The sequence below is a fragment of the Hypanus sabinus genome, chromosome 20 (assembly GCF_030144855.1).
Source record: "Hypanus sabinus isolate sHypSab1 chromosome 20, sHypSab1.hap1, whole genome shotgun sequence".
Classification (NCBI taxonomy): domain Eukaryota; kingdom Metazoa; phylum Chordata; class Chondrichthyes; order Myliobatiformes; family Dasyatidae; genus Hypanus; species Hypanus sabinus.
The window spans coordinates 14,952,899-14,975,830 of NC_082725.1; the positions used below are offsets into that span (position 1 = coordinate 14,952,899).

At 42.2% G+C, this 22,932-nt stretch overlaps 1 protein-coding gene across 5 annotated transcripts in view; it reads right to left on the bottom strand.

Annotated features, from left to right (window-relative positions):
• LOC132378320 (A disintegrin and metalloproteinase with thrombospondin motifs 16) overlaps window positions 1-22,932 on the bottom strand; it is a 227,629-nt gene that overhangs the window by 85,837 nt on the left and 118,860 nt on the right. For all 5 annotated transcript variants that reach the window (XM_059945139.1, XM_059945138.1, XM_059945137.1 and 2 more), the window contains 5 exons: window positions 18,161-18,360; window positions 14,639-14,722; window positions 13,159-13,318; window positions 11,871-11,976; window positions 5,411-5,548 (listed from right to left, as the gene is read on the bottom strand). In XM_059945139.1, the coding sequence (XP_059801122.1) occupies window positions 5,411-5,548; window positions 11,871-11,976; window positions 13,159-13,318; window positions 14,639-14,722; window positions 18,161-18,360 (688 nt within the window). The remainder of the gene's footprint in view (window positions 1-5,410; window positions 5,549-11,870; window positions 11,977-13,158; window positions 13,319-14,638; window positions 14,723-18,160; window positions 18,361-22,932) is intronic.

The following is a 22,932-nucleotide window of genomic DNA, read 5'->3' on the forward strand; positions in this document are numbered from 1 at the left end:
CTTCACTGTGGTTTCAAAACAGCTTAAGAACAGATGATACGACTGCAGAAGTTCCAAAACTTAAGGGTGAAATCCACAATCCCGTCTGGGAAGAGAAGCATACACTAGAGGAGTTCAAAGATGCCATAATCATGAACATAGTCTGTTATAAAGAGAGGAAGCAAGACTAAACATGGCAACTACAGAAAGTTCTCCTGCTGCCTGTCACAGAGAAAGTCATCAACAGGCACTGCTCCCTTTAAGCTGCGCGGGTGTGCGGCCACGGTGCAACTGAAATGCTCCCACACACATAGACCTTGTTGCTGCACAGCTGGAACTGGGCGGAGCTGGAAAAAATTTGCCGAAATGTGGAAGATTTTCTGTGTTGCACCCTTCAATTATAGGAAGACTGTGGAAGCTTTAGAGAGGATGCAAAGGAGATTTCCCAGGATGCTGCTTGGATTGGAGAGCATGTCTTAGGGGGATAGGTTCAGCAAGCTAGGGTTTTAATCTTTGGAGCAAGGAAGGATGAGGGATGACTTGATAGAGTGGACAGCCAGCACCTTTGTCTCAGGATGAAATGACTAATACAAGAGGGCACAATTTTATGGTGACTGGAGGAATGTACAGGAGGATATTTACACAGGAAGTGATTTATAGATACTTTATTGACCCCAAAGGAAATTACAGCGTCACAGTAACCTTACAAGTGCACAGGTATAAATATTTGAAGAGACGTAGAAAGGAGGAAAAAAAAGTTACCTTAAGCAGTCTAACAGGAGAGGATCATCACTTCCTGCCTATAGGTTGACTAACTACAGAGCCCACTTGCTGAGGGTAAGAATGACCTCACATAGCGCTCCTTGGAGCAGCACAGTTGTTTTAGTCTATTATTGGAAATGCTCCTCTGTTCAGCCAAGGTGGCATGGAGAGGGTGAGAAACATTGTCCAGAATTGCCAGGATTTTCCATAGGGTCCTTTGTTCTACCACAGCCTCCAGTTTGACTCCTACAACAGAGCCAGCCTTTCTAATCAGTTTATTGAGCCTGTTGGCATCACCCGTGTTGATGCCATTGCCCCAGCACACCACCGCACAGGAAACTGTACTGGAGACAACAGACTGGTAGACATGTGAAGGAGAGGCCTGCATACTCCAAAGGATCTCAATCTCCACAGGAAGTAGAGGCGACTCCAGCCCTTCTTGTACACAGCCTCCGTGTTGGTGCTCCACTCAAGCGTGTCATCCAGGTACACCCCCAGGTACCTATAGGTCCTCACCATCAATGGTAACAGTGCAGGCTTAGTCTTCCTAAAGTCCATCTCCTTTGTCTTACCAATATTGAGCTGCAGATGGCGAAAGAAGCCCACCACCAGGGCCTTGCATTCATCCTCCCATCTTCCATTTATACACCTGATGGTGTGGTAGAAGCAGATGTAGTAGGGTCATTTAAGAGACTCAGGTATGCAAATGGATGGAAGAAAAATGCAGGGCTATGTGGGAGGAAGTCAGTTAGAAAGTCGGTGCAACATCGTGGGCCAGATGCCCTTGTACTGTCCTGTGGTGTTCTATCTTCTTAGTTGTTATCGAATGAATTAAAACCTATGTTGCGTCTGGAGTGTTACAATAAAATGCGGAGATGGTGTTTGGCAAGCTTCATAGTGCAGCGTAGGAGGCCAGGAACAGGGAAATCAGAACGGGAGTTGAACCGAGAATGAAAATGAACAAGGTCACATTTGCATACTGAACAAAGGGCTGTGTGAAGCAATCATCCAAGTTGTATTTGGCCTCTACAATGCTGTGATAATGGTAAACTTTGGGGATTAAGTCAGGACCATACGTTGACAAGACTATTTCATCTTCTTCCATACTGTTACGCAATAGAGCTATATCTGAAACCCCCGTGCTAAATGGCACATCAGCACCAGGCACACTGTGCCACAGAGATAGTCGAGCATACTGCATGAAGTGAAGTCTTTCAGTCTGACTGACGTCGTTCACTCTATTCCTCCATGGTAATGCAAGTGATGAGGAACGGAGATGTTGAACACTGCAGCAGACATAACCTGAGGGTTGTTGTCTTACTCAAAGGGCCTCCACCTTGAGTTCATGGTTCCTCTGAAGATGTTTTGAGGTAGGTTCCTCTCCTTTCTTTTTTGGGATGGGGATGTTTCAAGCATTGTTTTTACTTTTTTGAAGATACAGCAGGGCATCAGACCTTTCCGGCCTGACGAACCCGTGTGGCCCAATTAGCCCACTTACCTTTACATCTTTGGAATGTGGGACGCAACCAGAAGACTCAGAGGAAACCAATGTGGCTATGGGGAGAATGTACAAACTCTTTACTCTGAATTGAATCCAGGTCGCCTGGCACTGCAATAGCATTACGGTAACCACAACGCTGACGTACCGTGTGCTTTCGAGAAAACGTTGGTGGTACACCACCTTCTTGAACTGAACTCTGGGGAAGGATAGTGAGCTTGGGATTTAAACGCCGTGTCTGTATGTTTCCAAGTTAATGCAGCGGATACAGGAGACGGTGTTGAAATATGCCTACTGCATTTTTCTTGCCTGTAAATATCATGGAGTTCGGGAGGTACCGCTAGTGTTCCTTTTCACTTAAACGGCTGGACGAATACTTGACAATGCTGGACAAAAACTGAAACTCCATGAGAAAGACGCACGTGAGTCAGACTGCGTAACTGGTCCAAAACAAATCAGTACTGGCAAAATGATTTGAATGATCAAGGGATTCATTTACACTGAGGTACACTCGACACTGGGGTGGCCAGACCACTTCCTCGGTGATCATCTGTAATCTGGGGTGATGTTGAATAGTTCTCTGACCCCTAGCTCTCCACACCACTCCTACGGACTCCTGAGTAGTAGGCCTCCTATCTTGTTTCAGTACAACTCAACAGGGCCTCAGGGAACAGCGTTCTATCTATTTGTTTATTGAGATACAGCCTTCTGGACCTTCAAACCACATCACCCAGCAAACCCTGATTTAACCCTAGAGTAATCAGGGTACAATTTACAATGATCAATTAACCAATCAACCTGTACGTCTTTGGACTGCAGGAACCCGAGTGGTCATGGGGAGAACATACAAACTGCTTACAGACAGTGGTGGGAATTGAACTCCAGTTGCTAGTACTATGAAGCATTTGTGCTATCCACTACAGTACTCTGCCGCCACTTTTGATCTACCATTTTGATCAGGCACCTTGCAGCCTTTTGGAATTCAATATTAATTTTAACCATTGTTCCCATTTTGCTGAATGTTCTGCTTCCAATAATGATGCTCTGCTGTTGGATTTTGAGCTTGTTCAAATCCATTATTTAATTTTATATTTCTTCCACATCAACCACATCTTGCCTGGATTCACCATTCCTTTTCTTGTTCAACATCTCCTCCTTTCCACTCAATCACAGAATGTCCCTCTGCATCTATCATCTCCTTTTTCCAACTCCTTGAAGACAGAATATGAATGGTAAGACTCTTGGAGGATCTGTGAGATATTGGGGTCCGAGTCCATAGGACACTCAAAGCTGCTGTGCGGGTTGACAGTGTTGTTAAGAAGGTGTATGGTGTGATGGCCTTTATCGATCATGGGGTTGAGTTCAAGAGCTGTGAGGTAATGTTACAATTATATATGACCTTAGTTAGTCCCCACTTGGAGTACTGTGTTCAGTTCTGGTCACACTACAGGTAGGATGTGGATACTATAGAAAGGGTACAGAGGAGATTTACAAGGATGTTGCCTGGATTGGAGACCATGCCTTATGAGAATAGGTTGAGTGAACTTAGCCTTTTCTCCTTGGAGCGACGGAGGATGGGAGATGACCTGATAGAGGTGTTTAAGATAATGAGCGGCATTGATCCCTTGGATAGTCAGAGGCTTTTTCCCAGTGCTGAAATGACTGACACAAGAGGACATAGTTTTAAGGTGCTTGGAAGTAGGTATAAGAGGGGTGTCAGAGGTAAGATTTTCACACAGAAAGTGATGGGTGTGTGGAATGCACTACCAGTGACAGCGGTAAAGGCAGGTGCAATAGGGTCTTCTAGGAGACTCTTAGATAGATACATGGAGCTTAGAAAAACAGAGTTAAGTTCTAGGTAGTTTCTAGAGTAGCTTACATGGTTGGCAAACATTTGGGCTGAAGGGCCCGTAATGTGTTGTTGATTTCTATGTTCTATGCTCCTTTCTTTACCTTGTTACCACTGGAAAACTGTTACATTTTAAAAGAAGTTTATTTATTGGAAAAGTTAACTCTTTTTCTCTCTTCCTAGATATTGTTTGGTAAAATAAGTATTTCCAGTATTTTCTGTTTTCATTATGCATTCTAGAAATGCGATTTTATTTATAACCCACTATCGTGGATTCCAGTTAATTGGGATACATTGGGATGAGTACATTTTGGCCCAATTAAGCAGCTGCCACAATTAGCCGAAGTTTCACGGAAGTAGTTAAAACCGTATTAAAAAGACAAAATACAATTTAACTGAGTAACAAATTATGTATTTAAATAACATACAGAACAAATTTAAACACTAGCAATACTACAACAATACTATAAAACTGTAGTTCCTAATAGTTATCGATGGAGGAATTCATCCACAGTGTACGCTGCCATGTTCTTTGGATTGACTGAGAACACATCAGTGTTGACACCTTGTGCAGATAATGGACTGCCTTCATTCAATTCATTCGATGATTGCAAGCTCCAAATCTTCTCTTTCATTGTAACAGTCAAGATGATCGCTGATACCTTCAAAGTCTTTGTCGTCCAACTGTTGAAGTAGTGAATCATTTTATTTTCACTCTTGGCCATTTCTGGCATCTCCAAGCCTGAATGCTTGACACCGCAGTGAGCAAAACAATTCTAAGTTGGTTATTTCTTACCAACAATGAGTGACAAAAAACACTGCTTTTTGAACACAAACACACACGACTGTCACTATTTTAAAACCATTCACTTTAACCGCAGTGTAGCATCTAATGGCTACACAAATGCATGTGACTGATGTTAGTTAGAACCTGTTCACCAAGCTTCCTGACCCAAGTGGCATAACGTCCTAAATAATGAAAGAATCCCGGCAATTTTCCTGATTAGTTTTTATCCTTTAATGATTATCCCAAATAGGTAGCTGCCCTGATTAATCAATTGTCCAGCTAATTGTAATCCAATGTATTTGTCTTTCATCCTTGGTTGTCAGAAATACATACTAAAAATTGATATATTTGCATTCTCAGGTACCCTGTAACTGAATGTTTGCATTATGCCCTCAGGAATTTCAAAAATCAGACAATTACCCCTTAAATAAACTACCACAGTTCTTCCAAACAATTGATTCAATTTGGGCTTCCCGTTTTAACATATAAAACTATAAGCATAATGCTTAAGGCATGTAGTAAATCAGGGCGATACCTCAGAAACTTGTAGAGATACTGTCGACTGCAGGCTGACCATGAGAAGACTCCATTGTGACCAGCAAGTGTTGGTGACATGATGTTACCCTCTGACTTTTTGCACACATTTCCCTCTCCATCGTGAACCATGCCAAAACTAGAGGCAAAAATAAGAAGTTTCAGTTAAAGAAACCAGCCCTTTGCATAAAACCTTCAGATTCAGGCAGTCAGTAATTCCAAGCTATTATGTCTACTTTCTCCGAGAGAACCACAAACTTGACGTAAGATTTGGAGGCTTGCATGCCTCAATGGCCTGGAGGGATATCCTGGATGGAGTCAAGGGCTTATGCTCTTGGTAGCGTCGTTCACACCAGACAGGGTAGAGGCGAAACTATGAGTGGTTGAGACCGGAAGCGCAGCCTAATAGTGCAGCGCAAACCCATGATCGTCTCCAAATCTCGACCCGATTAAAGCATCGAGCAAGACTGAGCTCAATGAGTACGAGAGCGGACGGCGAGAAGGTGTTGAGTGCCCTCTACCTGCACTAGACGGGTTTCCCTCTCCCCCTCCCTCTCGCTGCAGGAGTCTTGGGTCTTACGCAACATTTGAATGGTGCAGTCTATAGACTGGACTCATTTTTCTAGGACTCTGCAGTTCATGTTATCTTGCATTTCCGGTTTCTGGTTACTTCTTTCTCAACTGCTGTTCTGCGCGATTTTGGTCGGGGCAGACAATGAATGACACAGCGCTAAATTGAACGGAATTGAACACCCCGAGACTGTTTCAAATACACTGCAGCCTGATGCTTAATATTCTGTGCATTATTCGTTCATTTTTGCCATTTGCACGATTTGTTCTTTTTTTTGTGCGTTGGGTCTTTGATGCTGTTTTGAACAGGTTCCACTGTGTTTCTTTGCTTTGTGGGAAGATGAATCCTAGGGTTGTATACTGCATACATACATTAATAGTAAAAGTTTTTTGAACCTTTGAAAATGATTTAGCACAGTTTAAAAACATTAAGTACAATAACTCGAGCACTTTCTTCCCACAAGATTGGTGACCACAATCAAACATGGGGGGGGGTTTGTTATTCATAAACTGGCCCTCCCAGGAGGAAAGCCGAGAGTCAGACGCCAAGTATGTCCCATCGTCAAGCCACTTCTGGACTCAATGGTTATGACACCCAAGCTAGCTTCAGACTTCCACGTCTGGTCAAGTATATCTAGCAGTCAGAGACATGCTGTGGCCCAACTGGCTGTCAGGCCTCAATCAACTCAATGGACCCAACACTTCATTCACTTGAGACACAAAGCAAGTTAATATAAATATAAATGTCCTTTGTTCACTGCTCAAAGGAACACTGACAATAAATTTCTATATGTAATTCAGCTTAATCAAAGCTTCTGCAAAATAATTTAGGATTGAGTAGCATTGTATGTTGGGTGACAATGATTTGGCAGCCTATTTTGGCTAAGATTGTATGCCTTTCGTTTTTAAAGGGCATTTTGTTCTCATGCCCTTTCTTGGATCTCACTAAAGAGAAAAAAAATTAAAGAACATTATCACCCATTATAGTGCTGAAAGGGAATCCAACCGTGTCAGGGCAGCAATAAGCTACCAACCAGTTTGCTCCTAAAACTTTCATTAATGGGAACTAATGTATCATATTCTTTGACAGCAAGGCAGTTCTGTTTCCAGTCTGTTCTACTTGGTTCACTTCAGGTCAGGCCACAGATGAATGGCGCAGGAGCCAGAGGAAGAATTTTAAAGATGAAAGTGTTTCCAAAATGAGGATTCCTATTTTGGTACAGTTCCCTGGACAGAAATTTGTACAGTGCCGACCGTACTGGTAATTGAAAGTACTGCACTTTCGTGCACTCAAATGTTGACATTTTCACGACTTAGCAATTGTTATATTGGTTTTTAACAGTCTAATTTTTTTTTTAAACATTGACTTTAAAAAAAGTTTGGAAGACTTTTAACATGTCTACTTTAGTTTCTCTATGCATGCCCAGTGCTTTCTGTTAAGAATGAAATCCACAGGAGCAATAGATTTTATACTTTTAAATTCTTATTCTTACTTAAGAATTCTTATTTATGAATTAATATAACCATAATTTTGAATAACCAATATTTATGAATTAACCAATATTATGAATAAATAACCAATATTTATGAATTAATATAACCATATACAACCCTGAGATTTATTTTCTTGTGGGCATACTCAATAAATCCACAATGGCCATAATAGAACCAATGAAAGACAGCACAAAATAGGCAAATACTTCGATATTTGATCTAATAATTTACTATAGCTTCATGAATGTTGTTAATAAAAGTTACACAAGGCACAGTACTTGTCTGTTTAGATACACCAGGCATCAGGGGAGCTTTACCAAAACATTTACAAGATTATTCATTTTAAAAACACTTCCCATCTTTGTCAACCTTCCTCTGGCTCTTGCACAACCATTGTGGCCAAACTCGGCAAGAACTCACAATAACATGCTGGAAGAAAGTATGAAATTACTATTTCTGATATGGTGCGGGAGCTTCATTATAAGTAAAATGAAAGTGTGAAAAAGGTATCCTGTAGTTATTCACATGACAGATGCTGGGAAAGCAGCCATTAAGATTGATAATTTGATATTAGAGCTGGAAGTTATCAGTCGGTCAGGCTGCAGCTATGAACAGAAAAATAGAGTTACTGCTTCATCTAAGTCTTGTTTCTGCACCTTCAGGTCTTATAGTTTTGTTCTTTTACTTTTTCTTCTGTATTTCATGGTTATCTGGAGAAGATGAATATCAGAGTTGTATTGTACATGCATACTTTGACAATAAAATGAAACTTGAATAGATTTCTAGCTGGTCTTAATTCAGAATTGCCTAGTGGCCGATGGGACTCTCTATAATGGGACCTCTGCTCTTAGTGATATATAATACTGGGGTTCGATTCCATGACTGTGTGGGTTTTTATATTTCTAGTTAAGAGTTAGAGCACAGTAACAGGTCCGTCTGGCCTGATGAGCCCACACCCAATTACACCCATGTGACTAAGTAAGATACTAACCTATACATCTTTTGAATGTGGGAAGAAACTGGAACACACAGAGGAAACCCACGTGGTCAGTGGCTGCGCACAAGCATGAGTACGCGTGTGGCTGACTTACACATGGTCCAGGGCGTAAAACCGGTGTACTGCATCCTAGTGTTTTGCATCAGCAACCACTCATTCAACATCAGTAAGGCCAAAGAGTTGACTGTGGACTTCAGGAAGGGTAAGTCAAGGAAGCATACACCAGTCCTCATCGAGGGATCAGCAGTGGAAAGGGTGAGCAGTTTTGTGCTCCTGGGTGTCGGCATCTCTGAAGATCTATCCTGAGCCCAACGTTCGGACGCAATTCTGAAGAGGGTACGCTCGTGTCTGTATTTCATCAGGAGTTTGAAGAGAGTTACTTACTACTTGTTATGACACTGGGGTTTCGGGTAACAATGAAGGCCTCCCACCTCTGTCTGTCCATACCATCATACACAGGCATAGAAGGGTTCTTCATTGCTGTTTCCATCACTAGTTTTTCTGACCTGTCAGGGTTGTTAGCCCTGAGCTGAACCCTCGACCCTGGAGGACTGGTGGACCACTCTTAGTCTGTCCTCTACCCTTTGACCTGCTTGGCATGGGTGACCCTACCAAGAGCCAAAGCACAAGGACCTGACTCCAGCCAACGTAGCTCTCTGGGTCATTGAGCATACAAATCTCCAATCCCTACGCAAGCTTGTGGTCCTCTTGGAGGTTGAAGAAATTTGGTTTGTCACTAAACTCTAGCAAATTTCTACAGATATATCATGGAGAGCATTTCAGATCATTAGACCGTAAGACATAGGAGCAGAATTAGGCCAGTCGGCTCCACCATTCCATTATGGCTGATGCCGGATCTCACTCAACCCCATACACCTGACTGGCTTTTGACTGGTTGCATCACTGTCTGGTACATAGAGGCCACTGTACAGGGCATCTTTGAAAGGTGATGCCTCAAAAAGGACTTCGCACCAAACAGCACATGTCCCCTTCTCATTGCCACCATCAGGGAGGAGAAGTAAAGACATGCATTCAATGTTTTAGGAACAGCTTCTTACCCTCCACCATCAGATTTTGGACAGACAATGAAGCCATGAACACTACCTCACTATTTTCTGATCTCTTTTTCCACTACTTAATTTTATATATAATTCCATTTATTATTATTATTTATAGTATATTTTATGAATTGCACTGTACGGCTACCATAAAACAACAAATTTCATGGCATACAGTACATCAATGATAATAAACCTGATTCTGATCAGAAAGTGTGAGTTCCATTTCGTCTCAGAGTTGGTCTTGCTGGCAGTCCAACATAAAACCCACTTATTAATTTTTTGCCACATCTTACCAAAGTTACAGCAGCAGAACTGAAGTCACTTCCAGGAGACTCCCGGAACAATTTCATAACAGCTACAGGTTCATGAAATGGGTGGATACCACTTACTTGCCAATAAAATCTCCAGTATTTTAATCTGTGGGCGCCATGGTACAGAAAGCTCAGGCCTCAGTCACTGGCTCCTTGTAAAACAACAGTCCGCAGTCACAGAAACAAATTACATCTTTCTTCAATGACCCTTTGTCTGGGAGTTGGGAGGTATAGCCAGGCGCTCAGGGTTTCTCTAGGTCGCTGTTAATGTTCGCTGCGATGCACATTTGGAAATGGTGATCAATGGCTTATGCTCCCTGGGGGGGGGGGGGGGGGCTACAGTTCCTCCTGTGTCAGTCACTGAGGAACAGAGAATGGGAAAGAGAAGCTATCGGGGGAAAAAAAAACTCTCACCACAAAATACAGCTCAGCATTTTTCTCATTTGGCTTTGATATGATGAGAGTGAATTCCATGGAATTTCTTCATCATTGCTGCTCTGCCCGAGTAGAAAATTAATACCCAATCTGAATCCAAACTAAGCCTGATGATTTAGAATTCTTTCTCCGAGCCGGCCAGACAATTAACATAAAATAATAACCCCAAAACTGCTGCTGCTCAAGTGCAGCAAGTTTAATAAAGCTGGGAGGAAGCAATGAAAAGATGTTTATTTTTATGGAAAAGTGATGAGTGTTGACATATAAATCAGCCATGATGGAATGGCCCAGCGGACTTAATGGCTCGATTTTGCTTTGATTTTCTGCAGACAGAAAATGCAGAATGTGTCATTCTTCCATTAAGTGATAAATGCTGAGAAAAAAAATTTAGACACATGAGAAAATGATCAAATTATAATCTTGCAATATAGGAATTTCACACTTGTTTGTGCGACTGACCTTGTAAATTTGGCACTCTGCCTGGAAACTTAATCTATTTGAGAAAATCACTCTTGGTACTGTTTTACTTTCAGTCAGTCCCATCTATGTACATAACCAGTTGAACAAATTTGTAGATTCACATATCTAAAGTAGATAGCTCAGATCCTTAGAATGAAATAAAATGAAGGGCAGCCATTTATAGATGAAGTTTGGACTGAGAATCTCGGAGTAAATAAGCAAGCACTGTTGATAGAAGAGTCTCCTGGAATTTACCACTATAAAAGCCAAGCCAAACCCTTGGTGAGTCTGGAATAATTGAAATCCCGCTTACTTTCAGCAAAAACAATTGATTAGCATTAACACCACATCATTGCCTTATGGCAGATTGTCACATGGCACTTTACACAAGTCTGCAGGCAGGGCTCGAAGCAAGGACAGGAGGAAGGTAGTAACGTTAGCAAAACTCTTTCTAAAGCAAGTAAAACAATGGACATCTTCAGGTCCTCTCTGAGTACATTATTCACCATAGGGAAAAAGAGAGGATGACCATAGCCAATTTTACCAATTTTAATCCTGTTAGCAAGAACTACTCCTGGTGATGAAAGAGCAGCATGGATCCGAAAACGAGCAGAGTAAACAGAATTGAGTTGCACAGTGTTCTATGAGGCAGGCGGGGGACGCAGTGCCATTTCTGCCGCTCCCTGTATTCTCCCTGTGACTGCATGGGTTTCCTCTGGGTGCTCTGCTTTCCTCCCACAGTCCAAAGACGTGCAAGATGGTAGGTTATTTGATCATTTCCATTTGTCCCATGACGAGGCTAGGATTAAACTGGGGGATTGCGGAGCAGCGTGGCTCGAAGGGGCAGATGGGCCCAGTTTGTGCTGTATCTCAATTAATCAATAAACAAACAAACAAGCTACCCTCAGTCTCCATTTCTATGAGGAGTGAAGGAAGCATAGCACTTGAACTATACCTAAAACCTCAGCTTTCAAGGCTATTAAAGGAATACAACATATTAACCAGATAACTGAAAAGGACTGATCTTGGAAATATATTTTTAAATGGATGACACTTATATCTTGCATACCAGAGATGTTTGGTAACTTCAAATGCAGAAACAAAAGCTATTGAAAGATGTGGTGGTGAACTTACTTGTGTCCAGACTCGTGAGCGATTGTAAATGCCAGCCCCAATCCCGTGTCTTCATTGATAGTACAACTCCGATACTTGCTGCACATCCCACTGATAGGTGCGAATCCTATGGAGTGAAACAACCACAACCGTGAGGCAGTCGGATTTGAATATAAGACTAGAAGCCATTTTGAAAGATAATTTCACTTTTGAGAGAACCAGATTATGAAAAGCAAGGATGTAACGATGAGGCCTCACTTGGGGTACTGTGAACAGTTTTGGGCCCCTTATCTAAGAAAAGATGAGCTAACATTGGACAGTATTCAAAGGAGATTCACAGAAAATTATTCTGGGCTTGAAAAATAAAGGATCAGACTCGATCGGTCAAATGGCCTAATTCTGCTCCTATATCTTATGGAAATGTGGTGAACTACATATACCTGCCTGGACATGCCCCCCACCGCTGACTGCTCCTGTGGCTCCTCCCCCAGACCCCGGTATAAAGGCAATTGAGGCCTGAGCCCTGCCCTCAGTCTCCAGGATGTAGCATGGTGGTCAATTGCTCAATTGCTGCTGGTTGTTTCTTCCAGTCAATTAAAGCCGATATCTCGCCTCGCGTCTCGGACAGTTATTGATGGTGCATCAGGAAAGGATTATCATATGAGGAGATTTTGATGGCTCTGGGCCTGTACTCGCTGGAATTCAGAGAACAATGGGGGATGGCATTGAAACCTATCGACTGCTGAAAGGCCTCAAAGAGTGGATGTGGAGAGGATGTTTCCTATGGTGGGGCAGCCTAAGACCAGAGGACACAGCCTCAGAATAGAGGGATATCCTTTCAGAACAGAGACGAGGAATTCCTCACTCCTCAGAGAGCAGTGAATCTGTGGAATTCATTGCCACAGGCAGCTGTGGGGGCCGAGTCACTGGGTATATTTAAGGCAGAGGTCGATAGATTCTTGATTACTCAGGGCATGAAGGGACATTGGGAGAGGGAAGTGGACAGTGATGAAATAGTGGAGCAGACTCAATGGGCCACAATAGTTCCTATATCTGAATTATGGTCCAAATACTCAGAAGACTTCCGCTTTTTAATCCTTGACCATTAAAGATTTGTTGTTTATTTACTTCCTGCTAACGTGGTATGACAAAAAAAGCTCGGTTCATAACGTAATACAATAACTGACTGATTTCTTTTGAAATAAATTCACCTTTTTATCCCGTTTGGCTGACAACCTCTGCAAATGTTTCATATAAAAACTTCTCATGCTTTTTTTTTCATGTATATTTCAAAATTAGTTAATTTCACCTAAAGTATCGCAAGGTTCATTTTTCCACGAACAGATGTCGAGGCCTGTCAGCAGGATGGCGTGGTCATGGCGACTACCGTCCTTGCTCACCAATCCCGACTGCCACTGACAGAAACTGTTCAGAGTGCGGTCGGCATGGTGATTTATTGAAAGACCTGGCTGTGGAAGAAAAAGGCGAAGGAGAAAATATGTGAGTTCAAAGGAGATCACAGGCCTGTCTGCCACATCTTTTCCTATTTAACTACTGAAATTGTGATGTGTCAGATGTACTGTGATGAAGACAGCAATTTCTCTGAACAATCCTTTAATGTTTATTGAATACCTCGGAGTTCAGAGGTTCTGCAGATGTCAGAAATCCAGAGTAATGTGCACAAAATGCTGGATGAACTCAGCAAATCAGGCTGCATCTGTGGAGAGGTACTAACAGTCGACGTTTCGTGCCAAGGACCTTTGTCAGGACTCTGATGATCTATCTCGGCTCAGAACGTCAACTATATATTCTTCTCCCTAGATGCTGCCTGACCTGTTGAGTTCCTTTAGCATTTTGTGTACCGTAAATGCTGAGTTTTGATTTTGTGATCAATGCTGAACTATACAAACTGGCCTTGTCTGAATTTCTAATGGAAGTTGCAAAGGTAGCAGATTAAGAAACGCTCAACTATCTTCAAGTAAGCAATGCACGCAGGACGACAGGTGCATATTTAATTTTATTTGACTTTTACAAAAGAGTATCAAAGTGCTTTTTAAAAAATCTACTTACAAGGCATGGGCAGAAATGGCTATGCTTTATTATCTTTCCTTAACACAAACTAAGGAGACCGTTAAGAATCAATCTCTCTCTCGAGGGTCTGTGGTCACATATTGGTCAGCCCAAGTAAGAATAGGGGCAATATCAATTTCTGAATGGGCTTTGAACCAATGAACACTACATTTTTTATCTCTATTGTTGCACTACCTACTGTATTTAATTTACCATATAAATACATATATACACACTTACTATAATTCACAGGTTTATTAAAACTATTATTATATATCACATTGTACTGCTGCAACAAAGTCAACAAATTTCACGACATATGCTGGTGATATTAAACCTGATTCTGAACCTATTGAATAGCAAATTTCATTTTCTGATAGACCCTCCTGATCCAGTTACAACCACCAACGATACCACCTCCTTAATTTCAGATTTATTCAAATTCTTAGATTTAATTTCTTCAGCTTCCATCATGGGATTTAAACTTATGTTTCTGGATCCCAAAATCTTAATGCTTATCCAGTGATATACACACTGTAACACCCTGACTATACTGCATAGTTACAAGATTCCGGACCTTGGATTGAAAGCACTGTTAGAGTGATTAAAAGGAATGGCAATTGGAGCTTATTGAACCTGTAAATCATCATACTTGCATGAATTAATTGTCAACATGCAAATAAACTTTCATATTATATTACTGAATTTGAAACGGATACCTGATCTTCTTCCAGAAGGACCATCCCAACTATCACAATATTTATGTTGCCTCCTATTGTGCCATCTTTGAACAGGGTGGACACCTTTATGGGGCAAAAAAAAGTCAGGTTTATGCTGCTGTCTGCAAGATACTCTTCTACGATGAGCACCAAAAAACGAAAAATATTTTTCACCTCTGTTGTATGTGAATAATATAGACGGGCATTTGATTGGCACTATGGAGATGGTAGGCTGAAGGATGTGTATCTATGCCTATGAGAGCTAGTTATGCCAATCACCAAATACAGTGCACTCAAGAGTGATTCAATTTTTTATAACATTTTCAAAATAAACTTTATTTGCAAGTAAAAAAAATGTACAAGTATAAACGGTGAACCTTTTCATTTTTTACAATCATAGTCAATACTTTCCATACTGTTCCATTACATTCCTACACATCAGTCGCCTGGCTGTCACTCATGTGGCCCTCTCAGGTGGTACACAACCACAATTATAGAGGGACTTTCTTACCCAACCTGCCCCCCTCCCTCCCCAGAAGCAGAGCAACCCTACGCTGTGTTCCCTCCCAGGAACGAATTAAAACTGTTGTTGAATCAACAGTTTAAAAAAACATGCCACATTTCTGAAGCTGAAGTGAAGGTGGCCTCCTTCCATAAGGTTGATTGCCACCTTTTATTGTGATAAGGAATTTGTTTTGGCCAATACTTGAAAGACCGTATAAACATTCCAACTAAAACTGCACCTCAACATGCATTACACCGAGGTTTTTAGTTACAGCATCACACATTTTCATTCCACGTCAGACCCGAGAAATGAACTGTTTGATGTGACTTTCTTATCATTAAAGGGTTTGCACAACAACAACACACCTTTAGTCACTGAAGAACTGTAGTTGCTGTCACAACTGCAGACACTCTGCTTTTTGTTTTGAATGTCTGCTGTTTAAGTGTTGAAATGTTTGATCAAATCTTTAAAGTATGTAGCTTAGGTAATTTTGCAAAAGGTCATTATACTGGATACATGGTTGGTTGTACAAAATGTACTTAAGCGTGCTAAAACCTTTAAGATTATTCACTGAGGCAAACCAATAAATCCTTCACATATAAAAATGTACACAGTTATAATCCTAAAGGTTGATGGTTCTGCTACATGGGTCTGTAATTACAGTCATGTTTCAAACAATATATGATTCTAAACAACAATGACCATTTTCTCAGGGATAAACTCAGCAGTTATTTTGCTCTTGGCATTGTCCACACAAGCAGATAATCTGGTAGTTAAGTAAAAAAACAAAAGAGCCTGGATCTCAGAATTACTTCTGCGTCTTTGAACTTTAGAACTGGAACATTCAACTATTCCAATGAGGTGTTGGATTAAAACGGGGAGAAGGCCGGGGAGTGGGGCTGAGGAGGCGGAAAAGGATCAGCCATGATTGAATGGCGGAGCAGACTCGATGGGCCAAATGGCCTACTTCTGCTCCTACATCTTATGGTATATGGTGTTATAGTCTTAAAGCTTTCAATAAAAGTAACCTCAGACAAAAAGAGCACCTTGGCAGTACTGAAGGGGGCAAAGTTCAAAAGTTTGAAGTACACTTATTATCAAAATCTGGAGACTCGACTCCTCACGGGCAGCCACGAAACAAAGAAGCCCAAACGGATCCACAAAAGAAGACTGCCCAACACCCCAATGTGCAGAGAAAAGAAAAAAACAAATCATGCAAACAGTAACAGCAAGAGAAAAGCGTTCTGAACTGAAGTCCACGAGCAGAGCCTGAGACCCATAGTTCAGCGCAGAGCCGAGTAAATATTGCGGAACAGCGACCTGAAACGGCTCGTCCCTCGCCTCAACCCTCAACACCCTGATCTTTTCAGTGTTGCCCAGCGCCTAAATCAATGTCAACCCCGATTATGCATTACATGATCGGAATAGGGTTTGTATGTCAATCACAGGTTAGAATATTAGCTGATATAGGTAAGCGAAATAAAGGCAAAAAGTTTTGAATATCCCAGGATTAACCAGCAATTATTTATCAATAAGAAAAATGCTTTGGAAATGGATTGCAGCTTCTAGTGTAATGTGATTTCACAATGTACAGTTGGAATCTTAAAGGATCCACTCATTTACAAAAGAGATATTAGAAATAGGGAATATACATTATTGTTCTGTTGGGGAAAGCTAAAAAATAAGAAAGTCCTAGAAAAATGTGATCTTTAGAAAATATCTGAAAACCCTCACCCGGCTTCACCCATTACCTTCCAGCTTGTACTCTTCCCCCCCTCTATCTACATTCTTATTCCAGTTTAATCCCTTCTCCTTTCCAGTCCAAAGAGTCTTGGCCCAAAGGGGCCACTGTTTCTTCCCCTCCATAGATGTTGCTTGACCTGCTGAGTTCCTCCAGCATTTTATGTGTGTTGCTCAATATTTGAAAGTGACTTGTATATACCTTTTTCCACAATAATGGGAAATAGAACATGATTAGTCTGTTAAACTATGCTGTAGAAACATCCTACTGGCTGCTACAGTTTTTCTCCTCCTGAGCCATTTAGAATAATCCAAGATTATACTCGCCCATTGGGCCTTTCTCACTGTTACTTTCTTCAATCATCCACAAAACTCTCTTGAAGAATTTGCTTCTTTAACAACTGCAGTGAACTGTACCGTGTGCAGATGTGATGCTAAGCTGTATTTGTTTTGATATGAATTAGAGAGAAAAATGTGATATTGCACAACAATGGCTTGGTGTCAGGCAATTCAAGTTTGATGTAAACATATATCAGGTACTAAGAGTAAGCCCCGACAAACTCTTTGCACACATCTTGGTTTGAAATTGTTCAGGTCTAAATGCTGGTACTTGGGAAAACCATAAACATGGGGGAGTTCTGCAGATACTGGCAATGCAAAGAACTCAGCAGGTCAGGCAGCATCCGTGGAAATTAATAAACAGTTGATGCTTTGGGTTGTGACCCTTCTTCAGGACTGAAATGGGAGGGGGAAGATGCCAGAATGAAAAGATGGGGGGGAGGAGGATAGCTATAAGGTGACTGGTGAAGCCAGGTGGGTAGGAAAGATAAAAAGCTGGAAAGAAAGTAATCTGATAGGAGAGGAGAGTGGATCATAGGAGAAAGGGAAGGAGGAGGGGACCTAGAGTGAGGTGATAGGCAGGTGAGGAGAGGTAAAAGGCCAGACTGGAGAATAGAAGATGAGGGGAGGTTGGAAAAATATTTTACTGGAAGCAGAAATCAATATTCATGCCATCAGCTTGGAGGCTACCCAGACGGAATAAAAACTTGGGCAATAAGTTTTACAGACAGACAGACATAGCTGATTTTCATAGCTAATTATAAAACCCCTGACCAACTTGTTCCAAATTTTGATGGGATGAAAATCACAGAAGTTCCACAATAAGCAGGCAATCAACTTTATCTCTTTAGTATCTGGTTGGTGAAGAAGAAAACTGCCCCAACTCAACTTACAGGCATGTTAACGGTTGAAGTTAATAAAAGTGCCTTCAGCCTTACCATGTTTAGTATAGTTAAGACATAAGTGGTGATATTTTCATTGCCGTGGTTCTCAATCATTTTCTTGTCGACCACAACCAGTGTTTCAACATTGAGCTTCTGATTTTTACGCATTTTAAACAAGGAACGTTTGTTTCTGGGCAAGCTTACATACTCATCTGGTAAAATATACATATCTGTTCCCGGAGGCTTGGGCATATCTGCAGAAAGAGAAGTTACAGTGTTACTAATAAATCGCACACAAGATGACTTGAAGTAGTATTCTCTGTGTAGCAAGTGTGTGTTATTCAACATTCTCTCTTTCGGCTTCCATGCTGAAATAAAATTTAATTAAGATAAAAAACAGAGGAGGTCCTGTACCAAATGTGCAGAATCTGTTGATAGTAAAACCATAAATAACAGGAGCAGAATTAAGCCATTCGGCTCAACGAGTCTGTTCTACCATTCAATCCTGGCTAATTTATTTTCCCTCTCAACCCATTCTGCTGCATTGCCCTGCAACCTTCAATCCCCTTACTAATTAAAAAAAACTCTCAAACTCTTCTTTAAACATATTGTAGCTCTTTATATATCATCGGTATGAACTACTGTGCTCAGACAGGGGAGGGAGATAGGAGAGATGAGAGAGAAAGGGATCAAGAAAGCAAGGGAGGGAGGGAAACGGGGAGGGAGGGGAGGGGAGGGGAGAGGGAGAGGATGGGTGAGGGGGGAGAGAGACAGGGAGAGGGAGGGGAGGGGGAGAGGAGAGGGAGAGGATGGGTGAGGGGGGAGAGAGACGGGAGAGCGAGGGAGAGGGATGGGGAGGGAGGGAGAGAGACAGGGAGAGGGAGGGGAGGGGGAGGGGAGAGGGAGAGGATGGGTGAGGGGGAGAGAGACGGGAGGGAGGGTGAGGGAGGGGAGGGGGAGGGGAGAGGGAGAGGATGGGTGAGGGGGGGAGAGATGGTGAGAGAGGGAGAGGAAGGGGAGGGGGAGGGGAGAGGGAGGGGAGGGGGAGGGGAGAGGGAGAGGATGGGTGAGGGGGGAGAGAGACGGGAGAGCGAGGGAGAGGGATGGGGAGGGAGGGAGAGAGACAGGGAGAGGGAGGGGAGGGGGAGGGGAGAGGGAGAGGATGGGTGAGGGGGAGAGAGACGGGAGGGAGGGTGAGGGAGGGGAGGGGGAGGGGAGAGGGAGAGGATGGGTGAGGGGGGGAGAGAGATGGTGAGAGAGGGAGAGGGAGGGGAGGGGGAGGGGAGAGGGAGGGGAGGGGGAGGGGAGAGGGAGAGGATGGGTGAGGGGGGAGAGAGACGGGGAGGGAGGGTGAGAGAGGGAGGGGAGGGGGAGGGGAGAGGGAGAGGATGGGTGAGGGGGGGGAGAGAGACGGGGAGGGAGGGTGAGAGAGGGAGAGGGAGGGGAGGGGGAGGGGAGAGGGAGAGGATGGGTGAGGGGGAGAGAGACGGGGAGGGAGGGAGAGAGACAGGGAGAGGGAGTGGATGGGTGAGGGGGGAACAAGAGAAAGATGGGGAGATAGAGGAAGAACTGGGAGGATAGGTGGAAAAAACAACAGAGGTAAGAATTGGAGAGAGTTAAATTAGACAAAAGAATGAATGGAGGGGCCTGGGGAAGTAATTCCAGATCTCATGACTAAGATGAGATGTGTCAAACATTGTGTAATGCCATGGTATTAAAAATGCCAAATGCTTATTGAAAACCAATGTACACCATATACTTGTTTTTAACTTTACCATTGCTTTGAATAGAAACATAAAATGCTTCAGATTACAGATAGATAAAACAATGAGAATGATATTCCCTGAAGCTTTTCCTGAATAAACAGAGAGCCCTTTGAAAGTATGGTGACTGCATGAAAATCGACAGACCAGAGAGTAAATCCTTCAGCACCACTGACTTTACATTGCAGTCCACCTTATTCCAGATTCATCATTAACAATTTACTTGAAATCTGAATGTTAATTTTTCATGATTTCTTACTACACGCCTTTTGTCTTATCCACTTATATGTCTGTTAAATAGTCTCCCTCTTCCTCCTATAGATCATTTCACCAATAAGTGAATGAATGTGGGTTGTTTCCCCTTTCTTGGGTGAGAGTAGAGGTCACAGATTTAAGGGGAAATCTGAGGGGAAAGTTTTTAACTCCGAGGGAGGAGCTTCTCCCTCTCACTTGCTGCAGCCGGAGGAAGGTACAGGAGTCTAGGGTCTTGGGCAAGGTTTGATCGGTGCGGCTTGTGTACCGGACATGATTTTTAGTGGATTCTGCCGTTCATGTTACATGTGCTTCTGGTTACTCTCTTTGAAAATTTCTACTCTGCGTAATTTTGATCGGAGGCAATTGGAGGCTCTGCGGCCTCCAGTCAACAATCAGCACAGTGCTGAATTAAACTGCAATGCCCACAGAAATGCTGGAGGAACTCAGCAGGCCAGGCAGGATCTACGGAAAAGAGGAAATGTTTGATTTTTGCGGGCTGTGACCTAGACCATTCCAAGGACTCTGCACTCTGAAGTTAAATATTTTGTGTGTTGTTTGCTCCTTTTCACTGTTTGGTTGATGTGTGTTTTTTTTTGGCGTGTTGGGTGTTTGCTGTTTTCTTTGAATGGGTTTCATGGTGTTTCTTTGTTTCGTGCCTGCAGGGGAATGACCCTCAGAGATGCATTCTGCATGCACACTTTCATTATAAATGCACTTTGAGTCATTGAATCTTTGAGCGTGGAACAAGCTGACAGCAGAAGGTAGCTGCGGGTTCAGCTGTAACTCCGAAGAGAAGTTTGCATAGGTACATAGATGGGAGGGCTTTGGAGCGATAAGGTCCCAGTGCAGCTAAGTGGGTCTAGGCAGACAACCAGATTGGCATAGACTAGATGGGCCAAAGGGCCTATTTCTGTGCTTAGTGCTCTTTGACTCTATGTCTGCAGAAGTACTCTCCGTTATTCTTATCTTGAGTTCACTATCTTTCCCATTTTTCTTCATTTAATAGTATAAAAGAAACATGAGACATGCTCTCTTGTCATTGCTGCCGTCAGAGAGGGGTAAAGGAGCCAGAAGACACACACTCAATATTTTAGGAAAAGCTTCTTCCCTTCTGCCAGCAGATTTCTGAACAGACAATGAACAAACCCATGAACACCCTCTCACTGCTTATTTAAATTATTTATTATTTATAGTACTTTTATGTATTGCACTGTGATGCTGCTGCAAAACCACAAATTTCACACCTTTTATCAGTTGTACTAAACTTGATTCTGGTTCCAAACCTGCGGAATTAACAATATATAATGTGTAATGTGAGGTTTAATATCTTGTAATTACCAAGGTTGAAAATTGGAATCCATATGCCGTCACGGTTTGCTTATAATCCAGTTTTCAACTTAAATTAAGCCAATTTATTATGTAGGGAAGGTTTCAAATTTTGTTTCATCGCAAGACAGAAATGTTGGCATTTTATCAAGGCTGCCTTTCTATACATTTAAAGTTTTATTCTTATTATCATGAATTTATAATTCAACTATCTAGCATACCCATCAGAAAATAAACTAATTATACATTAAAAACAGATTATTTTGAAATTCAGCATAAAGAGAATTCAATGTTGTATTATTTAAAAATCATTTCCCTTTATTTCTGTGTCTCTTAGCTTGCTTTGTGTAGTTGCTTGTTCACCCACTCCACCCTTATATGGCTGCTTGCATCCTTTTCATTTTGCTACTCTCATACTGGAATAAATTGTGTGGCAACACTCCTAAACAAAGGAGTCAAACAGGACAGGTCAGCTACAACACCAGTCGCACAGTGATGATGACACACATAGCTAAGCAATGCTGGTCAAGCGAGTGTCATTTGACTTATGCTTGTAAGGAACTGTACTGACAATAATAATGTCCAGGAGGTCATCTTCACATTTCAGACAAACAACAAAGGAATATACAATCACGAAGAAATAGAACCATAGAACACTACAGCACAGTACAGGCCCTTCAGCCCTCCATGTTGTGCCGATCCATATAATCCTTAAAAAAAGTACTAAACCCACACTACCCCATAACCCTCCATTTTTCTTTCATCCATGTGCCTGTCCAAGAGGCTCTTAAATACCCCTAATGTTTTAGCCTCCACCACCATCCCTGGCAAGTCATTCCAGACACTCACAACCCTCTGTGTAAAAAACTTACCCCTGATGTCTCCCTTAAACTTCCCTCCCTTAATTTTGTACATATGCCCTCTGGTGTTTGCTATTGGTGCTCTGGGAAACAGGTACTGACTATACACCCTACCTATGCCTCTCATAATCTTGTAGACCTCTATCAATTCCCCTCTCATTCTTCTATGCTCCAAAGAGTAAAGTCCCAGCTGTGCTAACCTTGCTTCATATGACTTGTTCTCCAAACCAGGCACAATCTGCAGATGCTGGAAATTCGGGCAACACACACAAAATGCTGGTGGAACTCAGCAGGCCAGGCAGCCTCTATAGGAAGAAGCACTGTCAACGTTTTGGGCCGAGAACCTTCGTCAAGACTGACTGAAAGGAAAGATAGTAAGAGATTTGAATGATCTCTATCTTTTCTTTCAGTTAGTCCTGACGAAGGGTCTTGGCCTGAAACATCGACTGTGCTTCTTCCTCCAGATGCTGCCTGGCCTGCTGTGTTCCACCAGCAAGGAATATACAATGGTATTTTGTATGGAAACTTTGAATGAATAACAAACTTGAGTTTTCTTACAAAAATAAAATGGGAATTAAGTTCCAGCAACTGTGAGAGTGAAGCCTGAAATAACCCTCCATAG